Source organism: Oncorhynchus keta, chromosome 19, assembly GCF_023373465.1.
Source record: "Oncorhynchus keta strain PuntledgeMale-10-30-2019 chromosome 19, Oket_V2, whole genome shotgun sequence".
NCBI lineage: Eukaryota > Metazoa > Chordata > Actinopteri > Salmoniformes > Salmonidae > Oncorhynchus > Oncorhynchus keta.
The window spans coordinates 56,875,521-56,892,521 of NC_068439.1; the positions used below are offsets into that span (position 1 = coordinate 56,875,521).

The 17,001-nt window shown below is 39.1% G+C and overlaps 1 protein-coding gene across 1 annotated transcript; it reads left to right on the plus strand.

The window, feature by feature from the left end:
* The first annotated feature begins 13,057 nt into the window (after positions 1–13,057).
* On the plus strand, positions 13,058–16,583 carry si:dkey-85n7.8 (COX8 domain-containing protein). The gene is made up of 2 exons (XM_035793970.2): positions 13,058–13,304; positions 16,069–16,583. The coding sequence occupies exons 1-2, from the start codon at positions 13,185–13,187 to the stop codon at positions 16,183–16,185; spliced, it is 237 nt and encodes a 78-aa protein (XP_035649863.1). The 5' UTR covers positions 13,058–13,184; the 3' UTR covers positions 16,186–16,583.
* The last annotated feature ends 418 nt before the right edge of the window (positions 16,584–17,001 follow it).

A 17,001-nucleotide genomic window follows, 5' to 3' on the forward strand; every position in this document is an offset into this window, starting at 1 on the left:
TGTGCCCATAGATGACGTTGTTGCCGGTGATATCTGGTGAGGACCTGCATTACAACAGGCCTACAAGCCCTCAGTCCAGCCTCTCTCAGCCTATTGCGGACAGTCTGAGCACTGATGGAGAGATTATGCATTCCTGGTGTAACTTGGGCAGTTGTTTTTGCCATCCTGTACCTGTCCGGCAGGTGTGATGTTCGGATGTACCGATCCTGTACAGGTGTTGTTACACATTGTTACACATGGTCTGCCACTGTGAGGACGATCAGCTATCCGTCCTGTCTCATTGTAGCGTTCCCTAAGGCGTCTCACAGTACACAGTACGTCTCACAGTAAATCTCATTTGGAGGTGTGTCAGAACCAGAATGGAATTTGTAGGAAATCTGAAGTCCTCCAACCAGGATTTTTGGTAAACCAGGGAATTTATTGAAAGTTCCTGTAATTTTGCAGCCCTGTGTGCAACACTAATAAAAATAATATTATTTTATGACCAATTTGCTTTCACCTGTGTTGGATAGCGGTCACTTTCTGCGTTTCTGAAACTTAGCCTAATCTTCAGTGCGCCGTTGGATTGGCGCCTTTTCCGAGGCCATGTTGCTATATGCATAATAGCAAAGTTAACCCGCATATTGGTGTTGAAAACAATGTGGTGGAGGCAGCAGCAGAGTGAGAAGAGAAAACAGCCCTTGCCTTAATTGTCTAAACCGCAACTTAATTAGGTCTGTACTCTGTAGTCAATAGCCTATTGTGCATGTTTCTAAATCATCCATATATATCTAACAAAATACGACAGATCCTGCTTCAGTTGCCTGTTTGAGAGTTTGTTTAATTAGCCTACTGATTCTGTGAGCTCTTAAGCATCACGCAACTGCAACATGTTGGATAAAGCAATTTCTCGCTCCTTCACCCTCATTTTTCTTATTGTTAATATTACTATTATTATTATTATGATCATCATTATAATAACTCATGTCATTGTCATTAGTAGGCTTAGTATAGCAGCCTTGCATAACCAACATCGAGCTGTAGGCCTAAGAGTGCGTCCTGTTTAGCTGTCTTTATACCGTAACTTAGGCCTATATTTCAATGTAGCCTATAGGATACTGTGTCAATAAATCAATCATTAATTCATTCCTCATCCATGCTTTGAAATGCCATCAAGCATTTTTTTAAATGAAATAACAAAGGGAGCCTTGAATAATTAGCCTAAACAATAAATAAACTGCCGGCAATTTAATTCACGAATGCATGCAACGGTTTTTAGTCTTTGCATTAATAAAGGCTTTACAATATTTTTTCGTTAGAACAGATTCTCTGGTACACTTTTCTGGTATACTTTATTTCATGTCGTTTAAACTGTTCCAAATGGTCCAATTTGGGGGGATTGTAAACTTCCACAACTAAGTCAAAAGTGTTACAAATATCGGATTTCCCCTTTCCCTCCTGAGAAACCAGTAAACTAATTTCAAGTTTATTTGTCATGTCCTCTGCATCCATTATGCTGTCACGTGTTATGGTGTTCAGAGTTTGTTATGACCAATTTATTGATGTGATTATGATATGCTGTAAGTCAGGCCCTATTGTTCACGTGATCCTATCCTTTTTAATCCAAAATTATTACCTGGAATTAATCATCAACATAATAAAGATGGCAGATGTGAGTCATTTTTTTTTACAAGGCCTATAGTTGCATAGGCCTGCATGATGCAAATATGCATAAAGCAACCGCAACCCTCTGAGTTCTATTGTCTATCAGTTGTTGTCTATGTATCTGGGTAGAGGAAATCCCCCTCCTAATCTAGTCTAAATATCATGTATATGAACAAATATAAGGTAGTTGCAGTTTGACAGGGTTTTCATCCCCCCAGGGCCAGGAGTTTTTTTCAGGAGATTTTTAAAACTTGATTAGGAAAACTGGTCCCATCATAGGCCATATAAAACATTTTTTACAACTGATTAATCACTGTCATACCTTACAGGATCCAGTGTTTTCCTAGTTAGGTTAACATATAAGGAAAAACTCCAGACCCCAAGGCGTAAATATTGCCCCACCGCTCTGGGGCCTATGGTGCCACCAGTCTGCTTGTAATTGTCAGTTATCGTCAGGTATGTGGATGATCAGAGCTTTATTCAGGAACATTTCTTGGGTTACTTTGAAGTGTCAAGTGGGCGAGATGTGCAGTCTGTGTTTGACTTTATGAATTTTGTGATGTCTGAGATTAACTTCATAGAGAAACTCTTTGTCCAAACCTACGATGGTGCAGCTGTAATGGAATGTATCTGCTATTTGTATTTACTGCTAAGTCCCCTCATGTTCCTTGATTAAGAGGTGATGACTACTCCACTCCACTACCATTGTCAACTTTCTCCTGACATGAACTGAAGCCACAACATCTCATGTTGTCTCATCCACTGGCACATTGAATGTTTCCCCTCCAAGCACTGTGGGTACCCCTATCAATTTTCTCTCATTACTGTATGTACAGTCAATCACATTCACAACCACATTATTACACATCAAAAAACATTTCCCAGTTGATTTGAATGTTCAAAGTCATAGTGCAAGTAAAAATGTGTTATTAACTGACTTGCTATAAAGGTTAAATAAATACAAATATATTTTTTAAATATATAGTGTAAGAACACTTTTAAAGCCTTAAAGGATATGTCTTGGCCAATAGACTAAGAGGGCCAACAATGATTTTGAAGTTGCAGGAGGGGCTACCTTATCATGTGACCATGAGCAACTGTGACTGTCTCATGTCCGCTACACTTTCACATGTGCATTTTCAAATTTGTATGTACCTTTTAACATGTTAAACAGGATAAATAAAGAGACACGTAGAGTTAATTTTTCCTGGGTTTCTCTTCCAATTTATATTTATTGTCAATTTCTCTCAATCTCAGAATATTGTAACGACCCTGGAAGGGTTTGAGGCCTGCTCCCTTTCATTACAATATTGACTGTTCAATTCAAAATCATATCTTTGTAGAAAAGTATCGATTTACATCTGTTTACATTCATTCCATGTTTAGGCCTGTGTATTAAATGTAAGAAAAAACAATAGACAGTTCACATAACAGAAGCAAAAAATAGCTATCTCAGACGAAATGGTAGCCAAGCTAGTGCCTAGAACTAAGCTAGCTAGCGGTTAACAATTAGTATGTAACTATTCATGTTAGATACAAATTTCCTTAAAAGTAACCAAAGGACATATCCTTAGCGTGGTGAGGAGGTTAAAAAAGCATTCTTCCATCTGAAAACCAAAGGTTCATTATGTTAAATTAACTGCAGTATAGGTATGTGGTCAGTTGTTATATTGAGAATTGTCAAATAAATACATCTACTTACTTACAAGTGATATGCAAGCTCTATATGTTTTAATAGAGCCTGTAATCTTGATATTGTGGCATCTGGATCAGAATGATCCTATTATTAAAATTAGTAAGATTGATCTGATCGTGGATAGAGAAAAGATGATTACATATTCTGGCTAATTCTGATCAAGATAAAAGAAAAACTGGGCTGTCTTTTTGGCGAGACAAAATGTTGTAATTTAACTCGCTCAGTAGATGGCCACATAGAGACCTATCCAAAGCACTGAAGATCCAGATTCTGTGATCTTGATATTGTGGCATCTGGATCAGAATGATCCTATCCAATTCTTTTCTGGATAGAAAACAGCTCAAAAACGTCCAAAAAAGAGCATCACAGAATCTGTATCATTCTGATACAAATGTAATATTTTTTTTAAACTGTCACAATTATCTTCAGTATATAATAAACATACTCATTGACCAGACTAAGCATCAATATAACTGTTTGATAATAATTCCATACAACTGAAATATTTAATAGTTTACCACGGCAAATCTAATGGTCAATTTACCCTACACATTTTATGAAAGGAAAACTCATGTTGGTGTACTTACTTTTTCATTTCCAATTTATGTAATTCATTAATAATAACTTGTCTTAATACAGTAGGCAATTTTTTATCAAAAGGGGAAAAGTAAATATCCCAAAACTGTCCACAAATAAACATTTGTAACGAACTCAAGCCAATCGGGATTGAGTTAATATATAATCTGTTTTAATTCCAGTTATTTTAAATCACAATTTATATTCATTTGAATTATCTTGACATTTAAGATGAACTGTTTTGTGGGAAATACAACCATATTCTTACACTAAGTATTTTAGATACACTACCGTTCATAAGTTTGGGGTCACTTAGAAATGTCCTTGTTTTTGAAAGAAAAGCACATTTTTTGTCCATTAAAATAACATAAAATGGATCAGAAATACAGTGTAGACATTGTTAATGTTGTAAATGACTATTGTACCGGGAAATGACTGATTTTTAAAGGGATATCTATGTAGGTGTACAGAGGCCCATTATCAGCAACCATCACTCATTTCCTGCCTTGCAATTTTTAGTGTTTCTGATAGGTTGATATTTCATTGGGGGCGGGAGTATCAGACTTTCTTTGACGCATTAACAACATGCGATCAACTGATCTGCTGTCAAGTGTGCTCCCTCTCCGGCCTCTAGGTCACCAGGCTGCTCGTTATGGCGCTGGTCGACCTGTTACCATCGTTGTGCTCATCAGCGCATAATGACACTCACCTGGACTCCATCACCTCTTTGATTACCTGCCCTATATATGTCACTCCCTTTGGTTCCTACCCCAGGCGTCATTGTAACTAACTAAGCTAGCCATTTCACAGCCGTTACACTGGTTTATTCTTTAGAGTTTTTAGTTGCAAAGACGTTTGTCTTAAATTGCAGGTGCAAATGAAATCCAGCACTAATCTGCAAATATGCAGTTCTGCCTTTTGATTGCAATTGATCCACCGGGTTCAATATTAACTTAACTTCACACTCACACTCACACCCAAACAGGACAGTGTTTGGTAAGGAGTTGTGGACCCTAAGCACTGGTCTGAGGCCAGTAATGTGTTTTAACAAACATCAAACAAGCTGACTTTGGGTTTTTGAAAAGCGCATTACCAAATAAAATGTATTCATAACAGACTACCATCGAGTTTGACTGCATTGGCTGTTGAGCTATGTACTAATTAAATTGCGATTGTTGGTCTGCTTCTGTAAGGCTTTTCCCTATACATTGTATTTAGTAAAACACTTCATCCACCCACACAAGATTACAGTGACTGCGTTCCGTGTTACTTTAGTCCACAACAGTGCTGCTGTCACTGGTGAAGCATGACTTCTCAGCCCCATCTTGACAGATGACACAAAACACAGCTGGCTGTTTCCCCCTACACCCTTTATCCTCCTTTGATCTTCATGGAAAATCAGATCGTTACCAATCAGGCGGCCCTTGTAAGGCAGACAAAGACCAGAGGGCCAGGTGCCATGATTTGTTGTGTGCCAGGTTCTAGTTAGCATCCTTTATTATCTTCTTCCCTCTAAAATTATGTAAAATCACTAGGCCTACAGTAGAATAGAGAGGCTATAGGGAACTTTTGCCTTTTGAGTCAAAAGGAGTACCCTATAGAAAATATTGAGCAGACCTCTATGAGCAAAAACATGTTTGCCTAATGTTTGCCGGATTTGTGTGGTTTCATGAGATAAGAAATTGGAGTGTACAAAACATTAGGAACACCTTCCTTACATTGAATTGCACCACCAATATATTGCCCTTAGAACAGCCTCAATTCGCTGGGGCATGGACTCTACAAGGTGTCGACATGCATACTGGCCCATGTTGACTCCAATGCTTCCCTATCATTAGCGTGGTTCATATGTACACATGTAAATACACTCAATATGAGCACTCGTTTAAAATATAAAACTGGGTAAAAAAATTATTAGAACAGAAATGACATATTTTTATCATTGACTTGCATTCAGAAGTAAGCTAGATAACTAGCTCCTTAGCTTGGTTACACTCATGCAAATCGTAAAAATCTCACAAATGTTTCACTCGGTCAAAAATATGAATCTATAAACCAGGAAACTCATCACAGTTTACTTAAATATGTTATCTCTAGAATTTGAAAATGTAACCATGCATAGAAACGGTAAAACGGGATAAAAAAATAAGGAGACACGGAGAGCTAGCTTTTCTGTTATTTTTACTGGGCTTCTTCCAACAGTCATATACCAATGTATGAAGAAGAGAGGCGTGCCTGCAGCAGTAACACACTTAATGCCTCCCCAGGTAGCACTAAGTATATTTCACTCCCACATGTGAACTTGCCATTCCACATGTAAAAGTAAGATTTTTACATGTGGAGTTACTTACATGTGAAACTGAAAATGTGATATTCACAGGTGAAACTGCAATTCACATGTGAGGTGAAAACATGTTATTCTCCTCACGTGAAAAGGTGATGTTAACATGTGAACTCTAAATGTGAAGATATGGTGAAAATTTCAGCTCAACTTGTGAAAGCAAGTACAATCAGAGCAGAGTGGATCTGGCGCGAGACATGGCTTGGAAAATGTACTACAATCCTGAGATGGGAGATGGCACGATAATTATCCCATTATCCCAACTGACAAATCGAAAAGGATTATGCTCGTTTTTAATAAAACTATTTTTTCGTCTGCATGCTAAAATGCTAGGCTAGCATGCTGGATTCTTCTGGCTAGTGCACCTCTGTGACCAATAGTTACTTTATTTCTGAGACAAGTGCCATGTATTTCTATTTGACCTACTTCCATTTCTTCTTCCTCTTCACTCCTTTTATTTTCCATACTTTTCGAATAAATACTTTTGTTATAATTTTTAAAAGATCACTGATCAAAGATCCATGGTGTCATAGTTTGTTAAAACAAAAAATGATTTCTACCTTACTCTGTACTTTAGATTGTGCATGACTGACACAGTCACACTGGCCCTCAAGGACTGGAGTTAGGCATACTCTGTCAATTGCAATCATCAATGGCCACCAGATTATCGCCAGCTGCTCTCTTGTTAAACCATCAATTTCCACAAAAATTCCCAGCGGAGCTGATCTCAATTTCCACCATTATTGGCCATCGCATTACCGTTTCCTAAAGCTATCGGTGTTAACTTTTAGTCCTGCTTTCAACCAAAATATTTCAAGACATTTTAGCCCTTCGGGGACCAGTTTATAAAAAGTTATCTGCTAGGATTTCCCCAGTCGGATTGGATTAAATGTCAGAATTGGGTTTTTCAAAACAAAAAAAGTAGATTTTGATCCTAGGGATAGGATTTAAGGATTTTTGGAATTCCAATCTCACCTAAATGTTGTTTTTGCATTTTTAAAACTCAAAGGTAGTGATTAGAATGAAAGACACCAGTGATAATGCTTATGGAAATCTTGTGAGCAGATCAAGTTAGCCATGCTCCAACAAAAATAGACAACTTAATTTGCTTACTTGAGGCATGCTTGAATAATGCTGGGGTTGCGTTTTCCAGATGAGGAAGATTTCTGAACGATATAAATTTGTGTTTTGAAGTATTTTAGTTATTCAGTGAGATTGTGATTAAAAAAAATATTTAACACTTTTTAAAAGTATTTATAACAGTGCCTTCTGAAAATATTCAGATCCCTTGATGTTTTCCACATTTTGTTACGTTACAGCCGTATTCTAAAAATGATTCAATTGTTTTTTCCCCCCTCATTAATCCACACACAATACCCCATAATGACAAAGCAAAAACCGTTTTTTAGAAGAATTTGAAAATGCATTAAAAATACAAAATGGAAATATCACATTTCCATAAGTATTCAGACCATTTACTCTGTACTTTGTTGAAGCACATTTGGCAGTGATTACAGCCTCAAGTCTTCTTGGGTATGATGCTGCAAGCTTGGCATACCTGTATTTGGGGAGTTTCTCCCAGTCTTCTCTACAAATCCTCTCGAGCTCGTTCAGGTTGGATTGGGAGCTATTTTCAGGTATCTCCAGAAATGTTTGATTGGGTTCAAGTCCGGGCTTTGGCTGGACCACTCAAGAACATTCAGAGACTTGTCCCGAAGCCACTCTTGCATTGTCTTGGCTGTGTGCTTAGGGTCGTTGTGCTGTTGGAAGGTGAACCTCTGCCCCAGTCTGAGGTCCTGAGCGCTCTGAAGTAGGTTTTCATGAAGGATATCTCTGTACTTTGCTCCGTTCATCTTTCCCTCGATCCTGACTGGTCTCCCAGTCCCTGCCGCTGAAAAACTTCCCCACAGCATGATGCTGTCCCCACCATGCTTCACCATAGGTATGGTGCCAGGGGTTCTCCAGATGTGATGATTGGCATTCAGACCAAAGAGTTCAATCTTGGTTTCATCAGACCAGAGAATCTCGTTTCTCATGGTCTGAGAGTTCTTTAGGTGCCTTTTGGCAAACTCCAAGCGGGCTGTCATGTGACTTTTACTGAGGTGTGGCTTCTGTCTGGCCACTCTACTATAAAGGCCTGAATGGTGGAGTGCTGCAGAGATGGTTGTCCTTCTGGAAGGTTCTCCCATCTCCACAGAGGAATCTGGAGCTCTCTCAGAGTGACCATCAAGGCACTTCTCCCCCTATTAATCAGACTGGCCAGGCGACCATTTCTAGTAAGAGTCTTGGTGGTTCAATCTTCTTCCATTTAAGAATGATGGAGGCCACTGTGTTCTTGGGGGATTTTCAATGCTGCAGAAGGTTTTTGGTACATTTCCCCAGATCTGTGCCTCAACGCAATCCTATTTCTGAGCTCTATGGACAATTCCTTTGACCTCATGGCTTGTTTTTTTGCTCTGACATTAACTGTCAACTATGGAACCTTATATAGACAGGTGTGTGCATTTCCAAATAATGTCCAATCAATTGAATTTACCACAGGTGGACTCCAATCAAGCTGTAGAAACATCTCAAGAATGATCAATGGAAACCAGATGCACCTGCACCCAATTATGAGTCTCGTCTCATAGCAAAGGGTCTGAATACTTATGTAAATAAGGTATTTTTGTTTTTTAATAGTAATACATTCGCAAACATTTCTAAACCTGTTTTCGCTTTGTCATTATGGGGTTTCATCGGTACAAAATGTATTTAGAGTTATGAAAATACATTTCGTTACAAGTGACATACAAACTATTTTGTCTTGCCTATCTTCATTCATCATGCAGCAGTTTTTCAAAAGTTATCTACTTGGATTTCAGCAATTGGATATGATTAAATATTAGTATTGGGTTAAAAAAAAAAAAATAATGAGATTCTAATTCTCCAGATAAGGATTTGGTCATCAAATCTCAATTTTAATCATGATTGGATGCCTTGTTTGCATTTTTTTCAACTCAAATGTAGTGATTAGGATTGTTTTGATGCCAAACATCTGGATTATCTTGATTCCACTTTAAGGAGAGGGATTCAGGGTGGATTTAGACAAGTGAAAGGCCCTACAACCAAGATAATTCAATGTAACTAAGGTCTGGAGAAAATGTTATTTCAACTGAAAACCAAAGGTTCATTATGTTAAATTGACTGCAGTATAGACATATGGTCAGTTGTTATATTGAGAAGTGTCAAATAAATGCATCTAATTACTTACTGTATAAGTGATAAACTTACTGTATAAGTGATAAGCAGGAGCTATAATATTTAACAGAGCCCGTTGATATTGTGGCATCTGGAACAGAATGATCTTATCTGATTATTTTGTGAAAAAACAGCCAAAAAATAGCCTTACTGATCTGATTGTGGATAGAAAAAAGAGGACTACAGAATCCGGATAAAAAGTATTGAAAAACTGGGCTGTCTTTTTGGCTAAGAAACATTTTGAGACCTATCCAAAGCAATGAAAATCTGGATTCTGTGATCTTTATATTGTGGCATCTGGATCAGAATGATCCTATCTGATTATTTTCTGAACAACAGGCTCAAAAACAGTAAAATCACTTGGGAAGCAAATCCCCCCCCTACCCATATGTTGTGATAATTGCGTTGTTTGCTCTATAACCTGTTAATACATATGCCTTGCGAACGTGATATATACAGGCTTAAAGGCCGAGACAATAAGAAGGCACAATGGCAGTATAAATCCAACCACACCTTTGTTTTATCACAAAACCGGACAACAACCTCTGTACAGTGAAATTCACAAAGCATATGGCATGTACAGTAACAGACAGTTACATGACCTAGAGCATAGCATGGTCATGCAAGTTAATGCTTCCGACATTTTCGAACCACTGAACTACTATTGATTTAGAACCACAGAGAGTTACCACAAGTCACAAAGAAAACAGGAGCTGCCTCCACTATTCCAGCACCATTTCAACTTCAACATTTCAGCATCATCAAATCACCTCTGCTTAGTCTAATACAGTGACTACTAAAAGATACCGAAAACTATTTAGTCCAATCATCGTAAGCTAAATATGATGTGGCTGTCCATGGGTCTGATTTCTGTGTGCGTGTGTGTGTGTGTGTGCGTACGAGTTTGTGCAAGTAGAAAAACATGTTGAGAGAAACGCCAATGTCATCCTCCTCTCTTTCATGTTGACGAAACAGTCTATCACTCTGTCATACAGTACACGCTTTTATTTTTTGTTGTCCTAGCTTTGTTGTCCTGGCTAAAATGCTTGCTCGCTAGCCTAACTTCCATTCATGGGCAACGTTAGTTAGTTAATATTAGCCTTATACATCTAGCTACATATTGAACTTCCATCCTGTCAGGCCAGGGAGTTAATGGTTGGATCAGAATCACCGTTACAATCATTGGCCAGGACAGAGAATTAAGTAAAACCACAAGTCCAAATCCCTATCTCCATCCATGGCTAATTAAGGAAGGGGACAATTTTAGTCAGTTGGCTAGCTAGCCACCGGAGGACAACAACACAATGAGATGCAACAATTAAAGTTTTTTTGTCAATGACATATGCTCTCAAATCCAAGCTGGCTTCCCTTGACACTTTTTTTTGGTGCACAAGCACCATTCAAAGTTCAGCTTGTTCAGTTTAGCTCAACGCTGATTGGCAAATGTTTTATACTTTTTGTTGTCAAAGGGAGGCCATATGCTCGTTGGCTTCCATTGCCTTCAATGCTACAGGTCGGCAACAATGTCATAATAATTTGGACCAGACAGCATCAGATAGATGGCCTACACCTAAAGAGACAGAGGGGCGCCGTTTCGCTTGCTCAGATTCTTTCTCCTGTGAGATACATTCAGCCTCTTGCTAATTGAAGGAAGATTATGAAACACAGAGAGATGAAAGATAAATGATTGAATATTTAAAAAAATATAGTTACATTCTTTGGGGAAGCCTGGCTTCCATATGAATACATGTCAGTGTGTGTACCTAAATCAAGCCATTCGGCATTGAGTTAATATATAATCTGTTTTCATTCAATTGTAGTCTCAACAAATTATTTTAAGTGACTCAACTGATATTCTTATTATGTTGACATTTAAGATTAAATGTTTTGTAAGAAATATGACCTCATATTCTTACAATAAGTATTTTAGATACATTTCCAGCCTTGCGATCTTTAATGTTTCTAATAGGTTGATATTTCAGGTCCTTTCAGACACTTTTGACACGTTAACAACATGCAATCAACTGATCTGCTGGGTTATTCTTGTTGGTTTTGGGTTGCAAGCAAGTTTGTTTTAACATGCAGGTGCATGTAATCTCCCATTAGTAGCGTTTTAAGAAATCCAGCACTAAGAGCCATTTTAAGCTTGAGCTAAAAATAGCTCCGCATTGACATGATTGGTTGTCGGTATGTGGGGGCATGTAAACACAAACTCACTTCCTTAACAAATTCCTTCACAACAGCTCTGCGTTGCTCCGCGAAGTGCAAGAAGTATGAATGCCCAGACTTCTGTAGAGACCTTATCACTATAAATGCTGCAAGGCCAATGCAGATGTTAGTTTGACCATGCAGTTCCTTTAATGCGCCGCTATGTAGTTCTGTCCGTTGGTTGCAATTAGACCTCGTGGTTCAATATTAGCCTACATTCATGCTCTAAACAGGACAGTGTTTTGTAAGGGGTTGTGGGCCCTAAGCACTGGTCTGAGGCCAGTAATGTTTTAACAAACAGAAAACATGCAGACTGGGTTTTTGAAAAGCACATTACAATAAAATGTATTAATAATCCACCCCCGTAGAATACCGCATTGCGTATTACTTTAGTCCACAACAGTGCTGTTGTCACTGGTGAAGCATGACTTCTCAGCCCCATCTTGACAGATGACACAAAACACAGCTGGCTGTTTCCCCCTACACCCTTTATCCTCCTTTGATCGTCATGGAAAATTCGATCGTTACCAATCAGGTGGCCATTGTAAGGCACAATTAAGACACCTGCTGGGCAGACAAAGACCAGAGGGCCAGGAGCCGTGTTTTGTTGTGTGACAGGTTCTATTTAGCACCCATTATCTATCATCTTCTCCCCTCTAAAATTATGTAGAATCACTATAGGCCTACAGTAGAATAGAGAGGCAATAGGGAACTTTTGCCTTTTGAGCAAAATGGAGTCCCCTATAGAAAATATTGTCCAGACTAGATCTCTATGAGCAAAATATTATATTGTTTGACTGTTTGCCCAAGACATTGTTGTAACATATGTTTATGAACCCTACATCCAACATTCAAGCCAAAATCTGACAAATAATTATCAACTAAACTTTAATGACCAAGACATACTGAAATCAGGTAATGAGTACTAATCAGTCATGAAAGCAGAAGGATGCTTTGTTTTTTTTAATGCTTATTACATCATTAGAGGATGATGAGCTCTGGCCCACTTATTCATGTCCATAAAGTTGGATCATTGGGGAAAAAAAAGGTTTATGGCATCAGGGTTAAATACTACCTTGACATCAATCGAAGACCAACTCCCTTTAAATCAAGTCTTCGACACAGCCTTAGTTCAACATTTTTTACAGATACAAATCATGCCCGAACCTTACGTTGACTTAAGGCCATTCAACAGATGGTTTCTCAAAAAGTTCCAGACAGTGTCTCCATGCAGTCCTCAAGATCACAAATCTGCCTGACGACAACATGAGCTATTGTTGAACAACATGGCCCTGATATCCCCCCTTCTGATTGCCTAAAAACCATCCTCCTGACTCCACCCATGTTAATGTGACTGGTCCTGGGGTCTATTTCACATGCGTCGGGAGGTTCCTCAGCACTCTTGAGACCCAAAGCTCAAGAGCTACATGCGCTGACTTCCTCCCCCATCCCTCACATCCCCACACATCCACAGCTGTCGGGATGGTCATGGCCCTGAAGGGGGTCCCCCAGGCAGCGTCTCTGGTACGGGCTAAAATGGTCCTGCAAGACAGGAGGTCCAGCATCTACAGCAAGCCACCCAAGACCAAGATCGGACCTGGGGTGAGTGTTGCACTGAGGGACTCTCTGCTGATACAGTAGACAGTCCTCTCTAATTTGGAACTCACTCAATGTGCCAAGGGACTGTTGCTTCTATATTCATTCAGGGACAGTTTCCTGAGGCCTAGATTAAGCATAGTACTGAACATAAAAGAAGTTTCAATGGATGTAGATGTTTTATTGTGCATGGTTTTTAGTCCTAGGCATAAACTAGCCCATTGTGTTTGATGTTTCTTTACCATCATAGATCAAAGTTGAAACTTAATGATTAAGCCTAGTCTGGCACTAAAACACATTTTTGAATGCGATTCTCCATTGAGTTTGCTTTTATGACCAGGACTAGGCTTAATCCGTGTCCAAGAAACCGCCTTCTAATGTATTAACATTACAATAACAGCCATAGTACCCTGTATTGTCATCCTTCATATCTCAGGTGAACTCAGGTGAACAAAAAATTATACTGGTGTTCTGCAATAACTGAAATAACTTAAACATCAGGTGACGCCCGACTTGGTCAGTCATTTAAGGGTTTGTGCTCCCCAATTCCAGTTTACTTTTACCAGACAGATAGACCAGCATTTTGCTTTTCCTGCCTCAAACATTCCATGTAATTTAATTTAAATAGAGAGAGAGAGAGAGAGAGAGAGAGAGAGAGAGAGAGAGAGAGAGAGAGAGAGAGAGAGAGAGAGAGAGAGAGAGAGAGAGAGAGAGAGAGAGAGAGAGAGAGAGAGAGAGAGAGAGAGAGAGAGAGAGAGAGATCGCAGCAAGCTCGTCTTTGGATTAGGTGGTTGTTTCACTAGGATAATCACGCTGTAGATTTGATAAGGACACAGGGTAAATGTTTATTTTGCTGTGTCCTGCCATGGCTCTTCCGCTTTATCTGCATTTTTGAGTGATCTCAAACACAGCACAGAGCCATTTCTCAACTATAGAAAGACTGATGTATTTCACACGTAGAACTGCCATGTGGATAAAAGCCTTGGTAAGGAAGGATATGATTCATGTCTATTGATTGACACCCCTCTCCATACTTCTACCCTGTCTATATTTTACAGTCTGTTTAGAATACATGACGGAAATAAACAATTTAGACAATTCAGACATCAATGATTGAGTTCAGACTTAGAGGTTGCGACTGACTTTAATGGATAGACAAGGATGCGCCAGAAAGCTCTGAGCCGGAGCTATAAAATAGGCTTTCCTCTTGGCTGGAAATATATAAAGGGTTTCTAATGTATAATGTATGGACACAATGAACGCCTCAGCTCCATGAGGGAGCTGCCTGGGATATAATAAAATCGATTGCCCGGGGCAGGTGGCTCTGATGTGGATCAATGTGGCCTGCCTAGACCTCCTGGGAAAGTCTGTAGTATTTGAGCCGCTTAGCTGTAGTGCAGGGTTGGGTAACTAGTGGCCCACTGGCTGCGCAACCTTTTTTAGGACATTGGATCAAAAAAATAAATATATATACACTACGGCTACTGTAACAATGTACGTTGAGAGTCGGGAAGCAAGTTCAGGGAGTGAATACATTTAATTAATTAACAAAACAAGAAACACAAACAGCGCACCGACATGAAACAGGAACAAGGACAACTGGGGAAGAATCCAAAGGGAGTGACATACAAAGGGCAGGTAATCATAGAGGTGATGGAGTCCAGTTGGGTGTCCTTATGCGCATAATGCTGGTGACAGGTGTGCGCCCTAACGAGCTGTCTGGTGACCTAGAGGCCGGAGAGGGAGCACACGCAACAGGTACGCAGACCCACGAGCAACTGTGGTCCCTCATGATGAGTTCAGATTTTTTGTGGGCCCCATCCCTGCTGCAGTGTGTAGGACGCAATGGACTATTTCCAAAACCTCTGATAATACCCATACTCCAATAACCCACAGCACATTTGTGATGAAATAAATACAGAGTGATGAAATAAATACAGAGTAGATATTGGTGTTGATATTTGATATGGGAATTTATTGCAAACATAAATAAGTTCTTCAACTGTAAATGAGCCAGTCTGAAATGAGTTGAAGACATACTTTTCTGGGATTTGTATCAGGGACATAGGTAAGTTAATTGCACAACAAGCCTTCATACATTTGTAACACTACCACAAAAGAGAAAGGAAGGCACAAACACAAGTTCCTTTGATACTTGTGGGTTGAGTAGTTCGAGTGACACTTGTATACTCAATAGATTGAAGAAATTATATACCACCAAGCTTTCTTTTATATTGCTAAATGAAGCCATACAGAATACAAATACAGCAAACTTGATTGGAGATTTGGACATTAAACAAAAGACATGTCAGCTCTAAATATTAACATTCTCATTTATATTTTACTAACACTTAAAGCCTGCAGGTATAATACTTTACTATTTGTATGAACACATACATAATGTTCTTATTTCATGTTTTATTATAATGTCCTATTATAAGGCTTATAATATTATGTCATGGTCCTCTGTGAAATGTTCAAGTGGCTCAAAATAACTGGTATTATGTGAGGATCATAAGGAGATGACAGTGGGTCATACATGCTCATGGCAAGTCTTACAATGCCTTATAACCACATCATAATTCCTTATAACTGCAGACTTTAGATTAAGTGTTACCAACTGCAGATTAACTTTTGTCTTTTAAAACAGAAACGTAATTGGCTTCGAGGGTTTAGTACAGTAGTGGGTCAACCCATGCATAACGTATGGCTCTTACTGTGTCTCTTATTTTTTGTCTCGTCTTCTCTCCTCTCCCTTCCTCCCTCACAGCAAAGCTTCTTTATCATGTCCGTCTTTGCTGTCGGCATGCTTGCTCCGGCCGGCTGGATCATGCACCACATCCCAGAGTACCGCCAAAGACCACGTCCTTCATCAAGACCGTCGTAAAGGAGAAGACCCCAACGTCTTCACACACACACACATGCACGCTACAAACCACGGCTGTATTCAACATACTAGCCACCATGCTATCAAATACTGTACCTTGCTAATGTATAACAACACACATTATCTACAGTATAAATGATACTCAATGGCCACAATAATAACGGGAAAATAACATGCACTTTGAAGGGACCATGGAAGACATTTCTGCATGACTGTCATGAGTATGTTTTTGTATGATGTCTTTTTTTAATTTGAAAAATTCTGAGTATTGCAGTAGCATGGTGTCTAATGTCTCATGAATATGGCCCCTAATGTCACTGCTTCATCCAGTTGCAATGACACGTCTGTAAAACTGCCAACTCACTGCCATCATCAATAAATACATGCTGTGTTGGCAATGTTTGTCTGTGTCTGTTCATTGCATTTGTCAAGCTGAATTACAGTACCTTTATACTTATCCCATTGTGACATGTGCATTATATACATGCATGACGTACAGATCTGTGTCAACTAGGTTGTAATAACCATGCTTGAAGAGAAGAGCAGAAGGCTTTTGGATGTTAAACAGAAAAGTTCACCCAAGATTATTTAAGACATGAATAATTATTGAAGACATCAATACGTTTCTCACTGGTTGCTTTCCGATTCTACACCTTTCTCAAAAACATTGGATTGGTGTAAGCGTGGGGCTAGAGTGGAGTTTCGGCCATATTTCTTACACAATCCTTTTAAATGAATGGCTCTGTTTGAATACTCTTAAAATGCACCTTTCCTTTCTCGTTTCCTTGAAGTAATATAACCAGATTGGTGTGAGCA

What these genes read in the sequence shown, in the direction of transcription:
- si:dkey-85n7.8 (XM_035793970.2), top strand. Translation starts at nt 13,185, where the DNA reads ATGGTCATGGCCCTGAAGGGGGTCCCCCAGGCAGCGTCTCTGGTACGG. An exon ending in AGACCAAGATCGGACCTGGG is followed by an intron (nt 13,305 to 16,068) that starts GTGAGTGTTGCA and finishes CCTCCCTCACAG; the next exon opens with CAAAGCTTCTTTATCATGTC.